General features: G+C 38.9%; 1 protein-coding gene across 3 annotated transcripts in view; it reads left to right on the top strand.

The window, feature by feature from the left end:
- Positions 1-17,640, top strand: part of INPP4B (inositol polyphosphate-4-phosphatase type II B) — a 958,716-nt gene that overhangs the window by 498,188 nt on the left and 442,888 nt on the right. For all 3 annotated transcript variants that reach the window (XM_072621124.1, XM_072621125.1, XM_072621126.1), the window contains 2 exons: positions 13,473-13,591; positions 15,781-15,897. In XM_072621124.1, coding sequence (XP_072477225.1) covers positions 13,473-13,591; positions 15,781-15,897 — 236 coding nt within the window. The remainder of the gene's footprint in view (positions 1-13,472; positions 13,592-15,780; positions 15,898-17,640) is intronic.

Here is a 17,640-nt window from a genome sequence, read left to right as displayed (position 1 = left end):
AGATTGCTGAAGTGGAAGTAAGTCATATTGGGGTCAAGGATAGAGCGCAGACAGGTTCTGGAAGCTTTTGGCCACCTCTAAATTAGATTCTGCAAAGACCTAGGCCCAGGGCCTCAACTTCTCTTTTTTTTTTTCCTCTGGTCAGTGTAGTCCTGAAACCACTGATTTCCATCAGTTAAGTCACTTGGTCTCTCCTCTCATTCAGCAATCAGCCCTGCTTCCATTCTGAGAACAACATTTTCATTCCTCATGAGACAGAACATATGTTCCTATGGAAAAGAGCATCCGTGTGAGCTCCTTACACTGTCTGTTTCCTAAGGAGAATGTGGCTCTGGGGCCTTTACTGAGAGAGCCGAGTTCCCATTGAGTGTTTGGAGACACTCGGCTGATTGGGTGTTTAAAGCTTCAACTGGGAGGGATGAGAAATGAAAACACGACTTCTCTGGTCCAGGATGATTGGGGCCTCAATAGCTTCTCAGCTGATTGGAGGATGCCCAGGTACTGCTCAGAACCTGCAGCACAGAATGCAGTTTTCTCAGAGCTGCAGGGGAGAAGCTTAGAATGTCCACCATGCTCTGTGCACCAGATTAGAAATCTTCTGCTATTGACAATGGCAATTTGAACCAAATGTGTTCCTTTCATATGCAGATATCCTGTGTGCTGTGCAGCTGCCTCTATCCCTGTCCCCTCCTTCCCAAATGGAGAGGCTTCCCAGGAATACCTTTGTTTTTAGCCAGAAGCCCACATTTCAGTCATCTTATCAAATGAGATAAGGGATATAAAGTGCATCACAAATCTTTAAGTGCTGTAGAATTGCAGCGATGACTTCTTTTCTCCTGCAGGATTTCTCTGTGATACTTAAAAAGCAGGACCACAGCAGTCCCTGCCTAATTTTGGTCTGTGTTTTAGCAGTTAATAAGTGAATCTGACAGCCCAGCATGTTTATCTTTATCTTCTCTTGATTGAAATTCAGTTCAACAAGCATTTATTATACACCTACCTTTTGTGACAATGTACTAATGGAAACAAAGACAAAAATGACCCGGTGCCTGCCCTCAGTGTGCCTGTACACTGTTGAGGGAATATGGTATGTGGGAAGACACAAGAAAACAATATATGAAAGAAGGAGAAAGTACTAGAGAGAAAGAGAGGGGGACAGAGAGAGACAGGAGAGACCGGAGAGAGAGAGAGAGAGAGAGAGAGAGAGAGAGAGAGAGAGAGAGAGAGAGAGAGGAAGAGAGAGGGAGAGAGAGAAGTGAGAGCTTGAGGGGGAGATTGAAAGAGAGGGAAATTGAAATAGTGGGAAATTGAAAGATAAAGTGAGGGAGACTGGGAAAGAGGGAGACTGAGCAAAAACAAAAAAAAGGGAGAGGGAGAAGAGGAGGAGAAGGAAAGAAAGAAATTGAGAGAGAGGGAGATTTATAGAGAAAGAGAGGGAAACAGATAAAGAGACAGAGAAGAGAGAGGAAGATCAGGAAGGAAAGAAAGAGGAAGGAGAGAAGGAGACTGACAGGAAAAGAGGGAGAGAGAAAATTTGGGAGGGAGGTGTGGAGGAAGTCTCATAAAAGGTGACAGAAAAGGAGAGTGGAAGATTGAGAGGGGGAAAGGAACAAAAGAGTGAGGGAGGGAGGGAGAGAGAAGACAGAGAAAAGAGTAGGAAATTGAGGAAGGGGGAGAATTTCCTTTTACTTGAAAGACAAAATGAAAATAAAAAAATTCCAACTTTCCTTGTCCATTTTATTTCATGCTAACTTTAGAAATATTTGTTCTTATTTTTACAACAAACATTGCTAATGTTGGCAATTCTACACACACTCTGGGAGCATGTGTGTTAATTAAATCTCCCACCAAGCAGTTAAGAGGAAAAGTATACATGGTTATCTATTTATGGGCAAAACTTTAATTTGTTAATAGAGACACTTTCATGACCCTTTTAATTTTTCAGATCTTATAAACATTCAAATTATGACTTCAGAGACCTCACGCATTAAAATGCAAGGAAATCGAGATGCCAGGGAAACAGATCGTGACCACAGAGTCCAGAGCATAATTGAGGGAGAAATTTCCAGTGAAAAACACAAAGAGTTAAATGAATGTACAAAGGAGTTAAAATCCAAGGAATAGGAGAATACTAAGCATGACCTGAAGGAGTTAGTAAAATCTTAGAGATTATTTAGCAGATAAAAATTGAATATAAAATAAATGCTTACTTAGTGGCCATGAATCCATATAGTGTGAGATGTGACCATATTCCTCTAAGGCAGGCCTGCACAACCTGTGGCCCATGGGCACCAGCAAGCCAAAGGATTTCTGGTGCTCGGGGGAAAATGTAGAGGATGTTTTCTTCTACATTTTTTGCCAGCTGCCCGAAATCCTTTGGCTCGGCAGCAGGTTGCGCAGGCCTGCAAAGGTTTAACTTTTTCCATGTGTTCCAGAATGAATGAATAACAAAGAACTCCGGCCTGCTTCTAAGATTCTTACAAGGTTTGGCATAGATCATATTGTCAGTCTTGCCATGGACTCCAAAACCGTGGAATTATTTTTGAATGTACAATATGTCAGAAACATGACCATATATCTCCTAACTTCACCCTGGCCATGTAACTTTGAGACAACTTGATCCCTTACAGTTCTGAGTGACCTAAGTACCAATTCTGCCTCTGACATTTATTTGGTTGTGTGACCATGGCCAAGTTACTCAACTTCTCTGACCCTCAGATTCCTTCCTTATCTGTAAAATAGGCGTAATAATAGATGCAATCTGAGATTATGCAATTCAAATTCAGGAAGCATGAATTAAGTTCCTAATATGTGCTAGTCCTGGGAGCGTTAAGACAAAAAGGACAAGAGTTCTACTCTCAAAGAGTTTACATTCCACTGTTCTGAGGATCCGAAGAGGTTATCTTTAAAGCACTATGTTTTAGTTTTTATCATTATGCCCCCTGGGGCTATGGAAGTTTAGGTTGGTTAGAACTGGTAAGGTAATAAAATAGAATGAATGGAGAGCAAATAGGTAGGAGAAATTGAAAACAGAGGAGCATGTTGTACCTCCAATTAAATTATCTTGCAGGGCAATCATGCTGTTACAATGTTGCAGATACTTCTGCGTACATGATGCAGGTTGATTTAATCTAACTGTAATTGCAGGTATAGAATGATAACAATGAAAACCAAGTAATGGGACCTAATAATTTATGAACCTTAAACATATCCCAAATTGGCTTCTCAGCTGATTACCAGCACCTAATCTTCTTGAGTGCAAGGAAGAAAGAATGGTAGGGTTTATTATAAGCATTAATATATTTATTTCTGCAGCATGCATGAAGCACTCAATGGAATATTAAGAATGTGGAAGGGGTTCATAAAATATCACCTCCTAGCTTGTTATACTCATAGCTCTTAGAAAATTTCTATTTCTCTTGTTGATAGAAAGTAGGATAAGAAAGACCCTATTGAAGGGGACAGAATTTATTCCCCTAAAGCTATGTGTTGGTGAAACCAATTTTGTGTTCCAGGAAATCACCAGTCTGCAGCTTCTATAGCCTTAATGTCTTCCCCCCTCAGGCAGTTGGAGGAAAGTTCAATTTGCTTGGCTTCATGGGTTTGGAAAGGGAATTGAGTGTGTTTTTGGGAGAAGCAGAGGTATGGGAAGGGCAGCAGATGCCTTTGGGTCCCAGCTGTAGCACAAAAGCCAGTGCAAGAAAGGGGACCTTTGTCAGATGGTGCAGTGGGATTGGATGAAATTGGAATTGCAAGATGGGAACTGGGGCTTTCGCTGCCTCCCTCTCTACAGTCAAGGACATCTGAACAGTTGGACAGAGTGCCTCTTTGTGTCTTGGCCATCTTCCTAAGTAAATGCACACTAGCTTTCCTGTGACATCCTTGCTTGGAGGGTCTGCTAACTGTAATGCCTCAGATGGGCAGATGCATTCCAGATAAAGCTGTCTGTTTGCTTTCTGTATATAGTGGGAAGAGAAGGAACTGCAATTAGAACCTTGCCAGGATAATAGCAGTTTGAGAGCTAGAAAGAAGCTTAAAGGCCAGTAAATTCCACCCCTGTATTTTACAGAAAAGAAAGATGAGGCCCAGAGAGTTGGCCACAGCTGTGTAGGAAGTCAGTGACAAGTCACTTAACCCTCTAAGTATCAGTTTCTGTATCTACACAGTAGGGATAATAATGATATTTTTTACAGAGTGGTTGTGAAGTTCCAATCAGATTTAATTTATAAAGCATTTTGAAAACCGTAATAATATGTAAATACCATCTCTATAAGCAACTGGACTGATAAAAATCATGGGAATCAGATGTGGTACTGAGCAATGGTTTTCAAAGTGTGGCTCATGGGCTCTTGGGGGTCTCTACGACCCTTTCAGGGATTCTGCAAGATCAAAACTATTTTCATAATAATATTAAAGTGTTATTTGCTTATTAAAATGCTCCTCCTTTTTCCAGCTACATATTTGTGTGGGATCTGATCTTCAAATAATTCTACCAAAACAGTGTATTTGTTATAGGTTGGAGAGTATTGAAACAGAAGTGAGAATCTAGCCACATGAAGTGAGATATCGAAAAAAATTTGCAAAATTATGTAAAACATTGCTACTCTTCTTACAATTTTTTCTAGAAAATATTGTTATTTTTCCATAAAATGGTATTTAACATTTTTATCATTTTAAAATGAATTAAAAATAAATATTTAAAAAGCTATTCATTTTTAATTTAATATAATAAAGTACTGATACATATAACCTATATGAACAAAAGTTCTTTGAAATCCTCAATAATTTTTTAAGATTGTAAAGGGTTCCTGAGAGCAAAAATTTACAAAGCACTGGTTTAGAGCGAAGAGACTCAGTTAAAATATCTGGGTGAGTTAAAATATCTCAACGTTGATCATTGTTAACTATGTAGCCTTGAACAAGCCATTAACGTCTCTGTGGCACAATTTCCTCACCTGTAAAATGGGGAAATGATACTTGCATTGTGAAGTGTATTAAACTGCATTAAAGTGTCTCTGTCTCTGTGTCACTTTCTCTGTCTCTCCCTCCTTTCATCCTTTTCCTACCTCTCCAAGGGAAGTAGGAAGTAGGAGATGTGCAAATGTCAAAAACAGATATAAAGAGAGGAAGATCTAAAGATGGAGATTTGGAGCCAGTAGCTTTACTTCTAAATGATTCTGTCTCTTATCCATGCCTTGCTTTTGTGAAAATTTTATACCATCCTTTGGGGCTACCTGGCACATTCTAAAAGCACCTGATACTTTTCAAACACAAACACCTAAGTAAACGTCTCCCAAACTGAAAATGGAATGAAAGACAATTTTCCCTTTAAGACTGCTGCAATTATCTGTACTCCCAGATATTATAATTTCAACAAATACATGTGCATGCAATGAATCTGAATGAATTTCCTCCTCCTCCTGAAAATTCTTTGGTTCCTTCAACTGTGCGCTGCTGTAGGTGTTTCCCAACTAGCTGTTGGGAGTGTTGAAATCTTATTTTTGCCTTGAGGAACGGGTACCAATGTCAGACTACCAGGTCTGCTTCAAGATTGAGTTAAATAACAATCTGGGTAACTTAAAAGAACAACAAGCATTGGTATTTATATAATGTTTTAAGGTTTGCTAGTGCTTTCCTTATGCTATCACATTTGATCTGCCCAAGTCATCTCACATATGTTATTCTTTAGTTATAAGTACCAAAGGTGGGATTTGAGCCCAGCTTTCCCTTAGCTTCTGAGTCTAGAATTATTTTTTCATGTATGATGAAAGAAGCAAATAGAGACACCAGCTTAACACTCCTTCAGGGCTCATTCCTTTAATCATCACTGGCACTGGCAGATCAGGTATAATGAGGGGTGGCTATTGTGACATTCAACATTCTAGAGACAACCCTATAAGTAACCTTCCCCTTAATACTAGCTCACAAGCCCCCAACAGTGTATTTCCCCTCAGTAATCAGATAGTAGACAAAAGTTTTTAGCAAAGGCATTTACTCAAATGATGCAGTATAACAGTAGTTATAAAGTGTTTCATTCCTAGGGTATATCCTCTCATAAATACATGTAGAATCTGAGTATGGGAGTGAGTGGGCACAAATTTAAAGCACAATGATTTGATAACAAGAATGTAAGAAATCTAAGAAATACACATGGTCAAGGAAATTCACAACTATTGAACTGTAGGACTTCAGTATTTTTTATTTCCCTGGGGGATTCCTCTTTAAGTTTGCTATCACATATGGAGTCATTCTGATTCTTAATGGGGCTGACTTCCTGCAGGGTACAGTGTTTCTGCTAGATGAGCGAAGCAACTAGGCTTGCTTCTTGTAGGGTAAGGGAGTTTGACTTGATGAGTCAATCTGTTGTTGGGCTGAGTTAAGCAGATCACTTGGCTACTATGCCAGCTTCTTCCTGGGCTTTCTTGCTTTTGTAATAAATCAGACAGATGGCTTGACTGTTCGAATGGTACTCTCTAGGCCAGACAAGTACCTCAGCCTCTGAGTTACTGCTGCTAGACTGGACTAAGATGGGTTAGTCAAGCTGCTCTGATGCTGAACTTCTACTTCCAAACTAGGCGAGGAATGTGGCTAGGCCAGAGGGCTATTTTCAATATACAATGTCTCCCCTGTATAGGCTGATCCATCCAAATCTGAACTCTCTCTTTGATAGGCAGATGCAGGTTTTCACCACTATCACCTATTGGCATGGCAGAGTGGTACTGAACTTTCTTTCGTGGCTCTAGCACATGCAGTGCTACTGTGTTTTTATAGCTAGAGCAATATTCCTTAGTCTCTAATTGGCAACAACAACTCTTTGATCCCCTTAGAACCTCAGCGTTGAGATGTGTTACCTCCAAGCCTGTAATGTTGTGGCTGTTTGTCAGTTGTGTCCAACTCTTTGTGACCCTGGTTGGGATTTTCTTGGCAAAGATACTGGAGTGGTTTGACATTTCCTTTTCTAGCTCATTTCATAGATGAAGAAACTGAGGTAAACAGGGTCAAGTGACTTGCCCAGGTTCACACAGCTGTGTCTGAGGCCAAATTTGAACTCAGGAAGGTTCATCTTTCTGATTCCAGGCCTGGAAGTCAGTCCACTGCACCATCTAGCTGCCTGCAGTAGATGTCTAACCTTTCCTTTTCATTTATCCTTCCTCATTGTTGATTCCCTTATATAAGGACTTTTCTCTGGCTTATGATGACCAGTTATGATTTAGCCAGCTATACTTCCTGGACTCCTTTGGAGGTCTCATAAAGATGTATATAATCTACATTTCATTGTCTTTGCTGGCCTTTTAATATGCAGTTGGACTATTTTTTGAGGTTTAGACCCAGGGACCCCAAAAATGTTGGGGTTTCAACTCTGGGAGACCAAAAACTGTTGAGGTTTCATGATGTGTTGTGGTAGAACTGTCCCAAAAAATTCAGAGTCAGAATACCTGTAATCCAAGTACAGGTATTTCTTGAGATTGACACTTCTTATGAGGTGGGCTAATTTCTGAGAAGAACAAGCAACTTCAGAGGAAGCAAAATGGATTTTTATAGGGCAAAGATGCAATTATGTAACGGAAATTTACATAGAATATAGGAATATGGTTAATACTAAAAAGGCAGGAGGAATTTCTTAAGGGATTAGGTAATGGAGGAGAGGTCCCATTTGTGGTTTGGTAGTTAAACATTCTGGTCATGCTGCCCTCCAATTGGCTAGCTATTGTGGTCCTGTCTAGGATTAGATGGATGTGGTTGTGGTTGAGTGCATGGACACACCTGCTGTTTCTGTGGGGTTCAGGGACAGACCTGTTGTTCTAGTGAGCAGTGAGGCATACATAAAAAAGTTACGACATTGGTAGGTGGGGAGGGGACTAGGTAGGTACAGTGGGCCTGTAATGAAGATAGAATACTAGGGATGGGGACCGCTTTCCTAGGATCCTTTCATTTTGAAACCATATATACTTTCTAAGACGTGAGATTTTTTTTGGATCTGTAGCCTAGTTCATTTTTTCGCATTTCTCCCTGACTGCTCCCACAAACCTTTAAGCCTTGCTGAAATCTCACTGAGGCACACCGTTACAGCAAATATTTGAAATGATGGCTGGAGTGGGTCCAGCGGAGCTGTTGCTCTGAGTCTATGCATGTTAAGAAGACTAAATAAGGGCATTCTAAAATATGGTGAGTGTTTTTGACATGAGTCATCTTAAAGGCAGGAAAACTATTGCTTCTAGCTCGTACTTGTGAGGCTAAACGCTAGTAGCCTTACTAATTCACCTTATTTATTTCAACCAGTGAAATTCACTGTTTGTTCATAACAAGTATGAGTGGACAGGGTGGGAGGGAGAGAGGATACGGTATATTAAAAGAGACTATTTTTGCAAATAATAAGGTTGATCATATATTAAGGAACCCAAGTAATATACATATGAACCAATTAGGGAACAATGCAATAGAGAATACTATGCCATGCTAAGTTAGATGTAATTACTGGTAGACAAAGTACTAGAGAGATTAGGCCTCTCTAAGAAAAAATCTTACTGAGTATATGTTCATAGGTCTCAGATATTTGAGGGGTTATTACATAGAGAAAGACTAGGCTCATTCTGCTTGATTCAAGATGAAATATCTAGGGAATTATGGGTTGAAGTTACAAGGAGGTCAAATTCATTTCAGCATAAGGAAGACCTTCCAAAAAACTGTAGCTGTCCATATATGAAACAGGTTATTCAGAAGGGTCAGGAATTCCTTTCTACCAGAGGTATTTAATGACTTTGTCATGAAGATATTGAAAGGGGTATTCATGCTTCAGGTAGGGGACAGACCATGTAACTTCTAAGATCTTTTCTAATCTCTGAGATTTTGTTTTTCAAAGTTGACAACTGGATGGTTTAAACAAGAGTTGTTATGAATGAAGAACATTTGACTGTGAGCGAGATGCAGGACAAAACTTGGATACCTTTTCCTTAGATTCTTTGTCTAAGGTGGTCAACTTATAAAGCATGAGTTTTACATTTCTGTCTTCATTTTAATTGGACATATGTTCTATATTTTCAGAGAGTAGAGGTTGACTCCACCTTCAAGATGTGAAGGGAGTCTTCCTATCTGTTTCCCTGATAGAACTTGACTTCTTCCTTTGGGGAAAAACCACTGTCCCCACCCCTACATATTAACATGATATGAAATCAAAACTGATGTAGTTCATTTTGAATGAAGGTGTCATGATAGCCTAAGTGAAGAGAGCCAGCTCCACGCAACAAAAGCTCACACAGATGGTAACAAAGGTGGGCATATCACTCACAGAATCAAAAGATAGCCTTATCAGTAGAAGGAAAGAGAGCTGTGAGTAGGAAGTCAATGTAGTGGGAGGTGATGTTTATTGCATGAAAGGAAATCACCAAAACAATCATGAATGCATACCTATGAATGTTGCGGTAGCAAGAAATCTCTTCTGGAAATCAGAAAGCTTGAGTTAGTGTGGGTTCTGGCCATCACTAGGAAGCTGGTGCATTATTTAACCTCTCAGACTCATGGTCTCCATGGTAAAATGAGAATACTAATACTTGTACTGACTGCTTCGTGGAGAGGTTGTGAGGGAAATGTTGGACAAATCTTGAGTTGTTGCGATATTTATGAGGTTAGCTTTCTCCCTCCTATGATTTTACTCTCGTTGCTGACTTTCCACTTCAGGCATTCCATCTGAAACATTTAAAAACAAACTTTGTTTTTAATTAACAAGAATTTAGTTGCTTTCTCTACCACCCACAACCTCTGGAAAAACAAAACTCTTATAACAAATGTGTACAGTTAAGCAAAACCAGTTTCCATGTTGGCTACAATCAAAACTCTCATTCTTTATCTTGAATCCTTCACCTCTCTCTCAGGAGAGGGGGTAGTATTTTTCATTACTGGTTCTCTGGAATCATGGGGATGGCTGAATATATAATGGTAGTAATTGAATAAAATACAATAAAAGGAATAGTTTCAGAGAAACTTGGGGAGACATTTATGAACTGATGCAGAATGGAGTAAGCAGAACCCTTCACACAATAAGAAACAATCTTGTAAAGACTAATGACCTGGAAAGATTTAACTATGCTGAAGGATGCGATGACCATTCATTTCAGTATTTTCAAAATACAATAGTTTTCAAGAAGCAAGCATTAAAGGAACCTTGAAGTGGGCTTAGTAAGGGAGTTGTTCCCTCTTGAAATAGAGCAAGTAGTTTTCTGAGTTAGAGAAAGAGTGGATTTGGGTGTAGTGGGAACATGCTCCCCAGAGGATTCTACACCGTCTGCTTGACTTTCTTTCTATTAATAGGAACATGGGACTTGCAATAGGATTTATGATAAAAAGGGAGGGAAGGATTTCATTGGTTCTTGGATATGCTACTATATTTTTTGTTGGATGAAAGACTACTGCTCTATAACTTATTATAGAATCATAGAATTTCAGATCCGGAAGGACTCTTAGGGGCCACAAAACCCAACACAACCTGAACAAGAATGCCCCTCAATAACATACCTAATCAACCATCATCTAGTATTTACATGAGGTTCTCCAGAGGTAACCCATTCTACTCTGGGGCAGCTTTAATTATTGGGAAGTTTTTCCTTACATGAAGCCTAACTTCCACTCAAGGCTCCCTCTTCTGCTCTTTGGGATTAAACAGAACAAATTGAATATTCTTCCTTCAAAAATAGAAGGACAATTGCCAAGACCTCCTTAAATCTTCCCTAAGCAAACCATTGTTTCTTTCTTCAATCAATCCTTATAGGACAGGAGTTCAAAAAGCTTTACCATCATGATTGCCCTCTAGTTTTTCTATGCCCAACCTAAAAGCTGATGACCAGAATTGAAGACAGTACTCCAGATATGTTCTGACTAGAAGGGAGAACAATGAAACTGTCATCTTCTCATTCTTGGATGCTTGACTTCTCAATTCAAGCCATGATGACATTAGCTTTCTTGGCTTCGATGTCATACTTGATTAATATAGAGCTTCCAATCCACTAAAATCTCCAGATCACTTTTAGATAAAGTTCCATCTAGTCACGTCTCCCTCATCTCGTACTTGAGAAATTGATTTTTGGAAGTCAGGTCATCGTTGGCTATTAATATCAAAGTCTGAGATAATGACTCTATTTTGTTTTATGTTATTCTTGCCAGAGTATTATTCCCAGATCTCTAGAATGGATCACAACCTACATAGGAATGTATTATCTATGGGAGAAGAACTCTCTTGCTCTTTCAGCCTCTAATCTTTGCTCTCTCTGTCTTGTCCTTTTCCTTCAAACTTGAATATTTTCACTCCTATATACCAAAGAACAGTAACCCATCAAGAGTTATACAACAATAGTTTCAGTCAAGTTAATAGGAAAGTTAACTGATTATTTTTCTTTCTGTAATATATATTTTCCCATGGTGTAAAATAAAAATTTTCTTATCTAACAAATATAAATAGAATTTTTCTTCCTAGAAAAATTATTTATTTCTATCTCTAGTGGAAATTTTACTAGGGGTGATAGTCTGTGTTTTGTGAAAAATGGAAAAAGATCTAAGAGGGAAGATTTGCTGTTTATGGAAAGGCAGAGTAGTGCAGTGGATAGAGCAGTGGTTTTGCAATCATAAAAATGTAGGCTTAAATTCCAGCTCCATCACTTACCTGTGTCACCTGCGGTGAGCTGCTTCAACTCTTGAGCCTCAGTTTATTCATTTGTTAAAGAAAGGTTTGGACTAGATGAAATTTATAATATCTTTTAGCTCTAAAATCTAGAATTCTTTAATTTTAAGTTTGAATTTTCTTAACTTTGATTTTAAAAAAAGTCTAGTTGAATGGAAGAGCCTTAAGAAAAGGAATTTTTTCTTTTGTTTCTGTTGCTTCTAGAGTAACGCCTTGAATATCATAGCTGCTCATTATTATGGTTGCTGAATGTTTATTAGGGACTGGGAAGGTTTTGTGTCTTCAGCTGACTGCTTATGTATTCTTTCCATAGGGTCAAATATACATACATGCATACACACATATACATATATCTATATATAAATACATATATAATATGTGTATATACATGTGTGTATATATACATGTTTGTGTGTGTGTGTATGTATTTATGCGTTGAGAATAAACGTCCTTCAGTGGCATTTTTCCCTGGACATAGTACTCTAGTGAGATTAAAGCCCCTGTTGGGGCTGACATAGAGAATATGGGAGCAAAGGAAGGAAGGAATTAAAAGTAGCTGGATGGGACAAGAGGAGTGGGACTTGAATCACTCTCATTCTCTCCCCATATCAACCAGGAATGAGGAGCTTTAAACTTAACCCTGCATTGACAAAGACAGACCATATTCTGTTAGGAGAAAAATCTTCTGACAGTACACAGCCACTGTTTCAAAGTGAAAAGGAGAGAAAAGATAAAAGAAATAAGTATCCATGAGGAGTTAGGAAAGGGATATGGGGAAAACAGCTTTTTTTCTTAATTTTCTTCTGAAAATGAGGGATAAGATGAGAAAGAAGCAAATATAGACATGCTTGGCATTGTGTATAAAACAAATTCTGCCATTGAAGAATGTTAGCCATTTGGGTTACCTGGTCAGAAATTAGTGATCTATATCCTCTATAACCTTCCTATCTCAGGAATTGGTTGGACCCTGAAAGGGAAACAAAGGGGAAAAAAATCCTTCCCTAAAGGAACTTACATGGAATTGGCTTTTTTTTCCTATTAAGACAAAGTTAAGAAAGTCCAACCTTAAAAACAAAGGATCCTAGATTTTGGAGCTAAAAGGGTTTAAAAATATCGTCTCGTCCTATAGACTTGCTTTTTCTATACCTCCCATTCTCATGTTGATATAAAAATTGTTGCCACTTTCTCTACTGGGGTACCCAGATCAGAGCAGTCTGTGTTTTCTCACCAGCTGCAAGTCTCCAAGGTGAAGGAATAGATCTTCCTTTCTCCTGTTTGGTAATTAAGACTCCAAGAAGTCAATTGTGTCTTGTCACAACATAGGATCCACTGAGTCCCGTGTCAGATTTTTAGAGACATGAAAACCACTCTAATCTAGCACAAAGCTTCCCCGTTTTTGTTTTTTTTTTTTTCAAAGGGATGGCTGAGTAAGAAGTAAAGCATGGGATTTCATGGTTAATTAGCTAAAACTGCAGGAGAAGCTGTGAAGTTATCCACCAACACAGAGCCTGTGTGTAGAGTCACACATCAGAGCTGTTTCTCCCCAGGCAGCCAAGACTTGCATGAGCTGCAAATGTGGTTAGTGGAAATGAGATCTCAATTCAGCTCGGCAGCATGTGACTTCCTATTTCTGTAAGGTACTTCCAAGGGACTTCCTCTGCAAAGTCGGCTCGAGCCTCTGGAGGTTTTAATTCAGAGCCATAGTGAGGTCTGCCTTCCTCCTGGGGCAGAGTTTTCCCAGAGAACGCGGTGTGAGTTTTGTTTCTCTTTTCTTTCTTTGCTCTTTTCCATGTGCCTGGCCCAGCATGCAAGGATCTGGTGGCTCCAGCCCAGGACTGCAAGTTGAACACCCTGGTACAGATCTCAGTGATCCACCCAGCAGAGCAGAGTGTGACAAGGTACTCCAGCACCGAGACTGTTGAGGTGAGCAAGCTGCCTGTTCCTGGGCTCCTTTCTTGGTGAACATGTGCTTTGTCCTTAGGGTTTCAGACATCAGCTGAGATGAATTAACATTTAGCCACACAAGCAGTCTTACTATTAAGCCTGGCATACCTGAGGATATTAGGTGCTTATTGGCAACTGAACAAGGAAAGGAAACTTGCCTTTTCATGAAAAGTCTGTCTTTCTGACAGGAGACATGAAGCAAAGTTACCACTTCAGACTCTGGCATTCTTTCAATAATATAGGCAAAGAGTTTTCACATCAAGTACCAGAACGTGGATTATGGCTTAAAATAGTGGGAATACTTGTTTTTTTTGTAAATAATTTATTTTACAAACATTTCTGATTTTTTCCCTTCTGTTAATCCTTCCCCTTTCTCCCTCCCCTCTACCTTTGACAAAATTGTAAGTTCTGTGTTCTGTGCCTGGTTATGTGTTATGTTATTCTGTGCCCAACATGTCCCTTTTATTCTCACTCTGTGGAAATGATGCTCCTTATTGTTTGGAGAGCAAGCGGAAGAAGTTAGAGGGTAGGAGAATGCTGTAAGTGTGTTTGAAATAATGAAATATATTTGGGCATTGATAAACTATATTCTGAGTTCACTAGGGCAGAAGGTATTCTTACTTCTTGGGTGTTCCACTATAACTTTGTTTGAAACTGAATGCTTTATTTTTGTCATAGCTTTTATACGAAGTAACCAAACCGTTGGAAGTAATTATTATTTTAGTTCATGTTAAAGGAGAAAATACTTTTCCTTGATTGTACTTACCATCGTGGTCTGTTAGTTTAAAATGTTAAGAAAGGCAAGAGTGTTACTTAATCAATCTATCTAAGAGAAAAGAAAGTATCCTCCTCACTTCTGTAAATCTTCTTTTTTAAAATTTGTCTCCAGACGATTTTGTCATAATTTGAACCAGAAGTCATCCTTTGGCTGCTGGCCTCTGAGCAGGATGGTTCAGGATAGACTGCCTGTCTTAATGTGGTTCAGGAACAAGTGATTCACACAGAGTTAGACCCGTTTTCTCTAATAACTGTGACCCATATCCAGCACACAGCCCAAAGTCTGCCCTGTGGAAACTTTGGGTTCTGGTGTCTAAAGGAATTCTGATTTAACTCTGTTGTTGAGGGAATTCACTACAAAGACTTAGTCATCCAAAGAAAACTTTACAAAAATAGCAAAATAGGTTGTTTTAGATGGAAAAACATGTTTCAAGTCATTTCCTGTGCCTCTTTAGAGTTCTGTCTTTAATAATCTTACCAGTAAAACCAGAATTAAATATTCTGACACATTTCAACACTTTAATTTTTAGGCAGAGCACTTTGGCTAGCTGAAATTTATATACATATAGCTAGAAAACCCCTGGTTTGCGTAATGCCATCAAACTGTACTATGGTATTCATTCATGTAATAATGATAACAGTAATAATAACATTTTGATATGTCCTGTCAAGATCTTAAAAGTGAGTTGTGGGGTATTAAAATATCTTATGTATACACTGGGCACTAATATTTTAATGGGAGAAAATCCATCATATTTTCCATCATACTTAGGCTGTGGATGGTCAAATAGCAGGGCCGAATATGCAAAACCAAATGGACTCTTTCTCAGAGGGTGATGGTGACAAAAGAGTCACTGATGAAATAAAATGAAACACCAACCTCGTACAAGCCATAGAGAGGTTTGTTGGGAGAGCTGTGTTAGTTTTTTTTTTTCTTTAGTTTTAATCAGTCAACATCTCAAGTTGTTTGCACAAGTCATGTCCACTCCACTTAAATGCACTCTGAACAGAATGACAGGCAGCCCTCAGGAAGGACTCCACCAGACAGAAAAAATAAATTGTTTATCATGGCACAGCAGGAGCAGGTCTGATAAATGATGACAGGGCCTAGTGAAGGCATTTATTACTATCCAGTAACTCCCTCTTCATCCTAGACACACCTCTTTTCTCCAGTGTGATCAACTTTTTGTGCACTGAATATTAGGCTACTATTGATGAGTGTCATTTGGCCAATTGGTCTCTTTTTCTTGTATGTCAAGTATTTCCTGGGGGGAAGGGGAGAGGGCAAGGAGGCCCTAAACATTCTTGGTATCCTCTCATCTGTTATTGTATGCTGGGCTGTCAGCAGCTGTTACCTAACTGAACCCAGGCTGTCTGCTTGTGTTATCTAGGGCACAAGAAATCCACTGTTTTTGACTGGTGTGACATTTCCACCTGAGTACCCCATCTATGAGGAGACCGATATCAAACTAACAGTCTATGATGTCAAGGATAAGTTTCATGACACAGTAAGTACTCACTTATCAATTTTATTTGAAATTGGGAAAAGAGAGAGTGAAGCTTTCCCAAATCCTTGGTTTGTCCAGTGATAGACTCTCCATTCCCTATCCATAGAGGTCATTTCATTAGGAGAATACAATCGTGGGAATCTTTTCTTGGATTTCACTTTGTGACTCTTGAGTGGATTACATAGGAAGTCTCCATAGACTGAAGGGGTTAATGTTTTGTGTTTCTCTTTAATTGGTTGACAGAACATATGGAATAGGTTGACTTCAAGCAATCCTTTCCAAAATATGGTACTAATCAGATATTGCTGTTCACGTTGAAAACCAGTGGAATAGTGAAGTCTTTGCCTATGAAGACCATGATTGTCCCTCATATTTTATTTGACTCATTTCCATACCTAAAACCTAAGTTCCCTTAACACAGGCACTTTTATTAGCTTCCAAGTGGAAGAGAGAGCAGGAACATGGAAACCGTCAACTTTCATCCAGTGATTTACATCAAGAGCTTGTCAGGGTCAGCCTTAGTCATGATCAAAGTAGGTAATTCCCCATTATGCTAGTCTAGAGGCTAAAAAAATTCTTTTATGCTTACTTACTAGTTATGTGATCTTGGGAAAGTCATTTCTTTGAGTTTCATTACTGGTAATATGGGGCTACTGACATTTTCACTACCTATTTTATGAAGTTATGATACGTATAAGTAGTTCATTATTCAGCACTTTATGTTATCTCAATGGATCATGACAAATAATACTTTGAGCTAAGTGCTATGATTATCTTCATTTTACAGTTGAGGAAACTGAGGGTCAAGGAGGTTAAGTAATTTATTCAGGGATGCATAGATAGTATGTGTCAGAGGTGGGATCTGAAATTAGGACTTTGTGATTCCATGTACATCACTCCATACATAAAACCAGGATGCCTTTCTGGGCCTCAGTTTCCTTCTCTGTAAAATGACAGAGCTTCTTCTAACTCTGATAATTTGATTAGGTGATAAAAGGACCAAGGAAAATTCTTTATGTGAATATAAAAATGTTTAGGATTTCTAAGGGGTAGAGAGCTCCTGGGACAGGGTTTGAACCCGGGTGGACCTGGCTCCAAACCTAGTACTTTGACCATTTCACTATCTTTTAGAAATCTCTCTATAAATTTTATTTATAATTATCACTATTATTATTAGGCTACTTTTCATATCTACCAGTCAAATGGCCTAAAATGTTGGACATTTAAGTTATTTTTCTGGATTGGAGTACAAACAAAGGAAGAGATGCTATTTTCAGAAAACTAATAGAATGCAAAAAAGAAGACAGCTTTCTCTTTTCGTCTAGTAGCATTGATATGGACAAGCTTGTGTAACTAGTTGGCTTCTCAGAAGATGTATACAGCACACAAAGTGGTCTTAGTATAAGATAGGCACAGTGCCTTGCTAGTTGTCAAGCTTTTTAAAATACTTGTTGAATTGAAATAGGTGTAATTCAGTCATACCAGGGAAGAGGTCTAGGTGCCTGAGAAGACAGCATGGTCTCCTTGCAGAGGCCTACCTTTGAGATGAGACATGGACTGGATCCCCAGGGAACATGGCAGACCTAGCCAAGACACAGAGTCTTCCCATTTATACTTCTGATTCATCCCTTCTATCTTTCTCCCCTACCAGTTTTGTAAAATAGAGAAAATAATGCAGAGAAGAAAAATCAATGAACTGGGAGGTCAGGACACATTATGTTCTGGTACTATTCAGACACTCAT

The sequence above is a fragment of the Notamacropus eugenii genome, chromosome 6 (assembly GCF_028372415.1).
Source record: "Notamacropus eugenii isolate mMacEug1 chromosome 6, mMacEug1.pri_v2, whole genome shotgun sequence".
NCBI classification, from domain to species: Eukaryota; Metazoa; Chordata; class Mammalia; order Diprotodontia; family Macropodidae; genus Notamacropus; species Notamacropus eugenii.
Note: the sequence above shows the minus strand (reverse complement) of the source record. Positions and strands in the feature narration are given on the sequence as shown.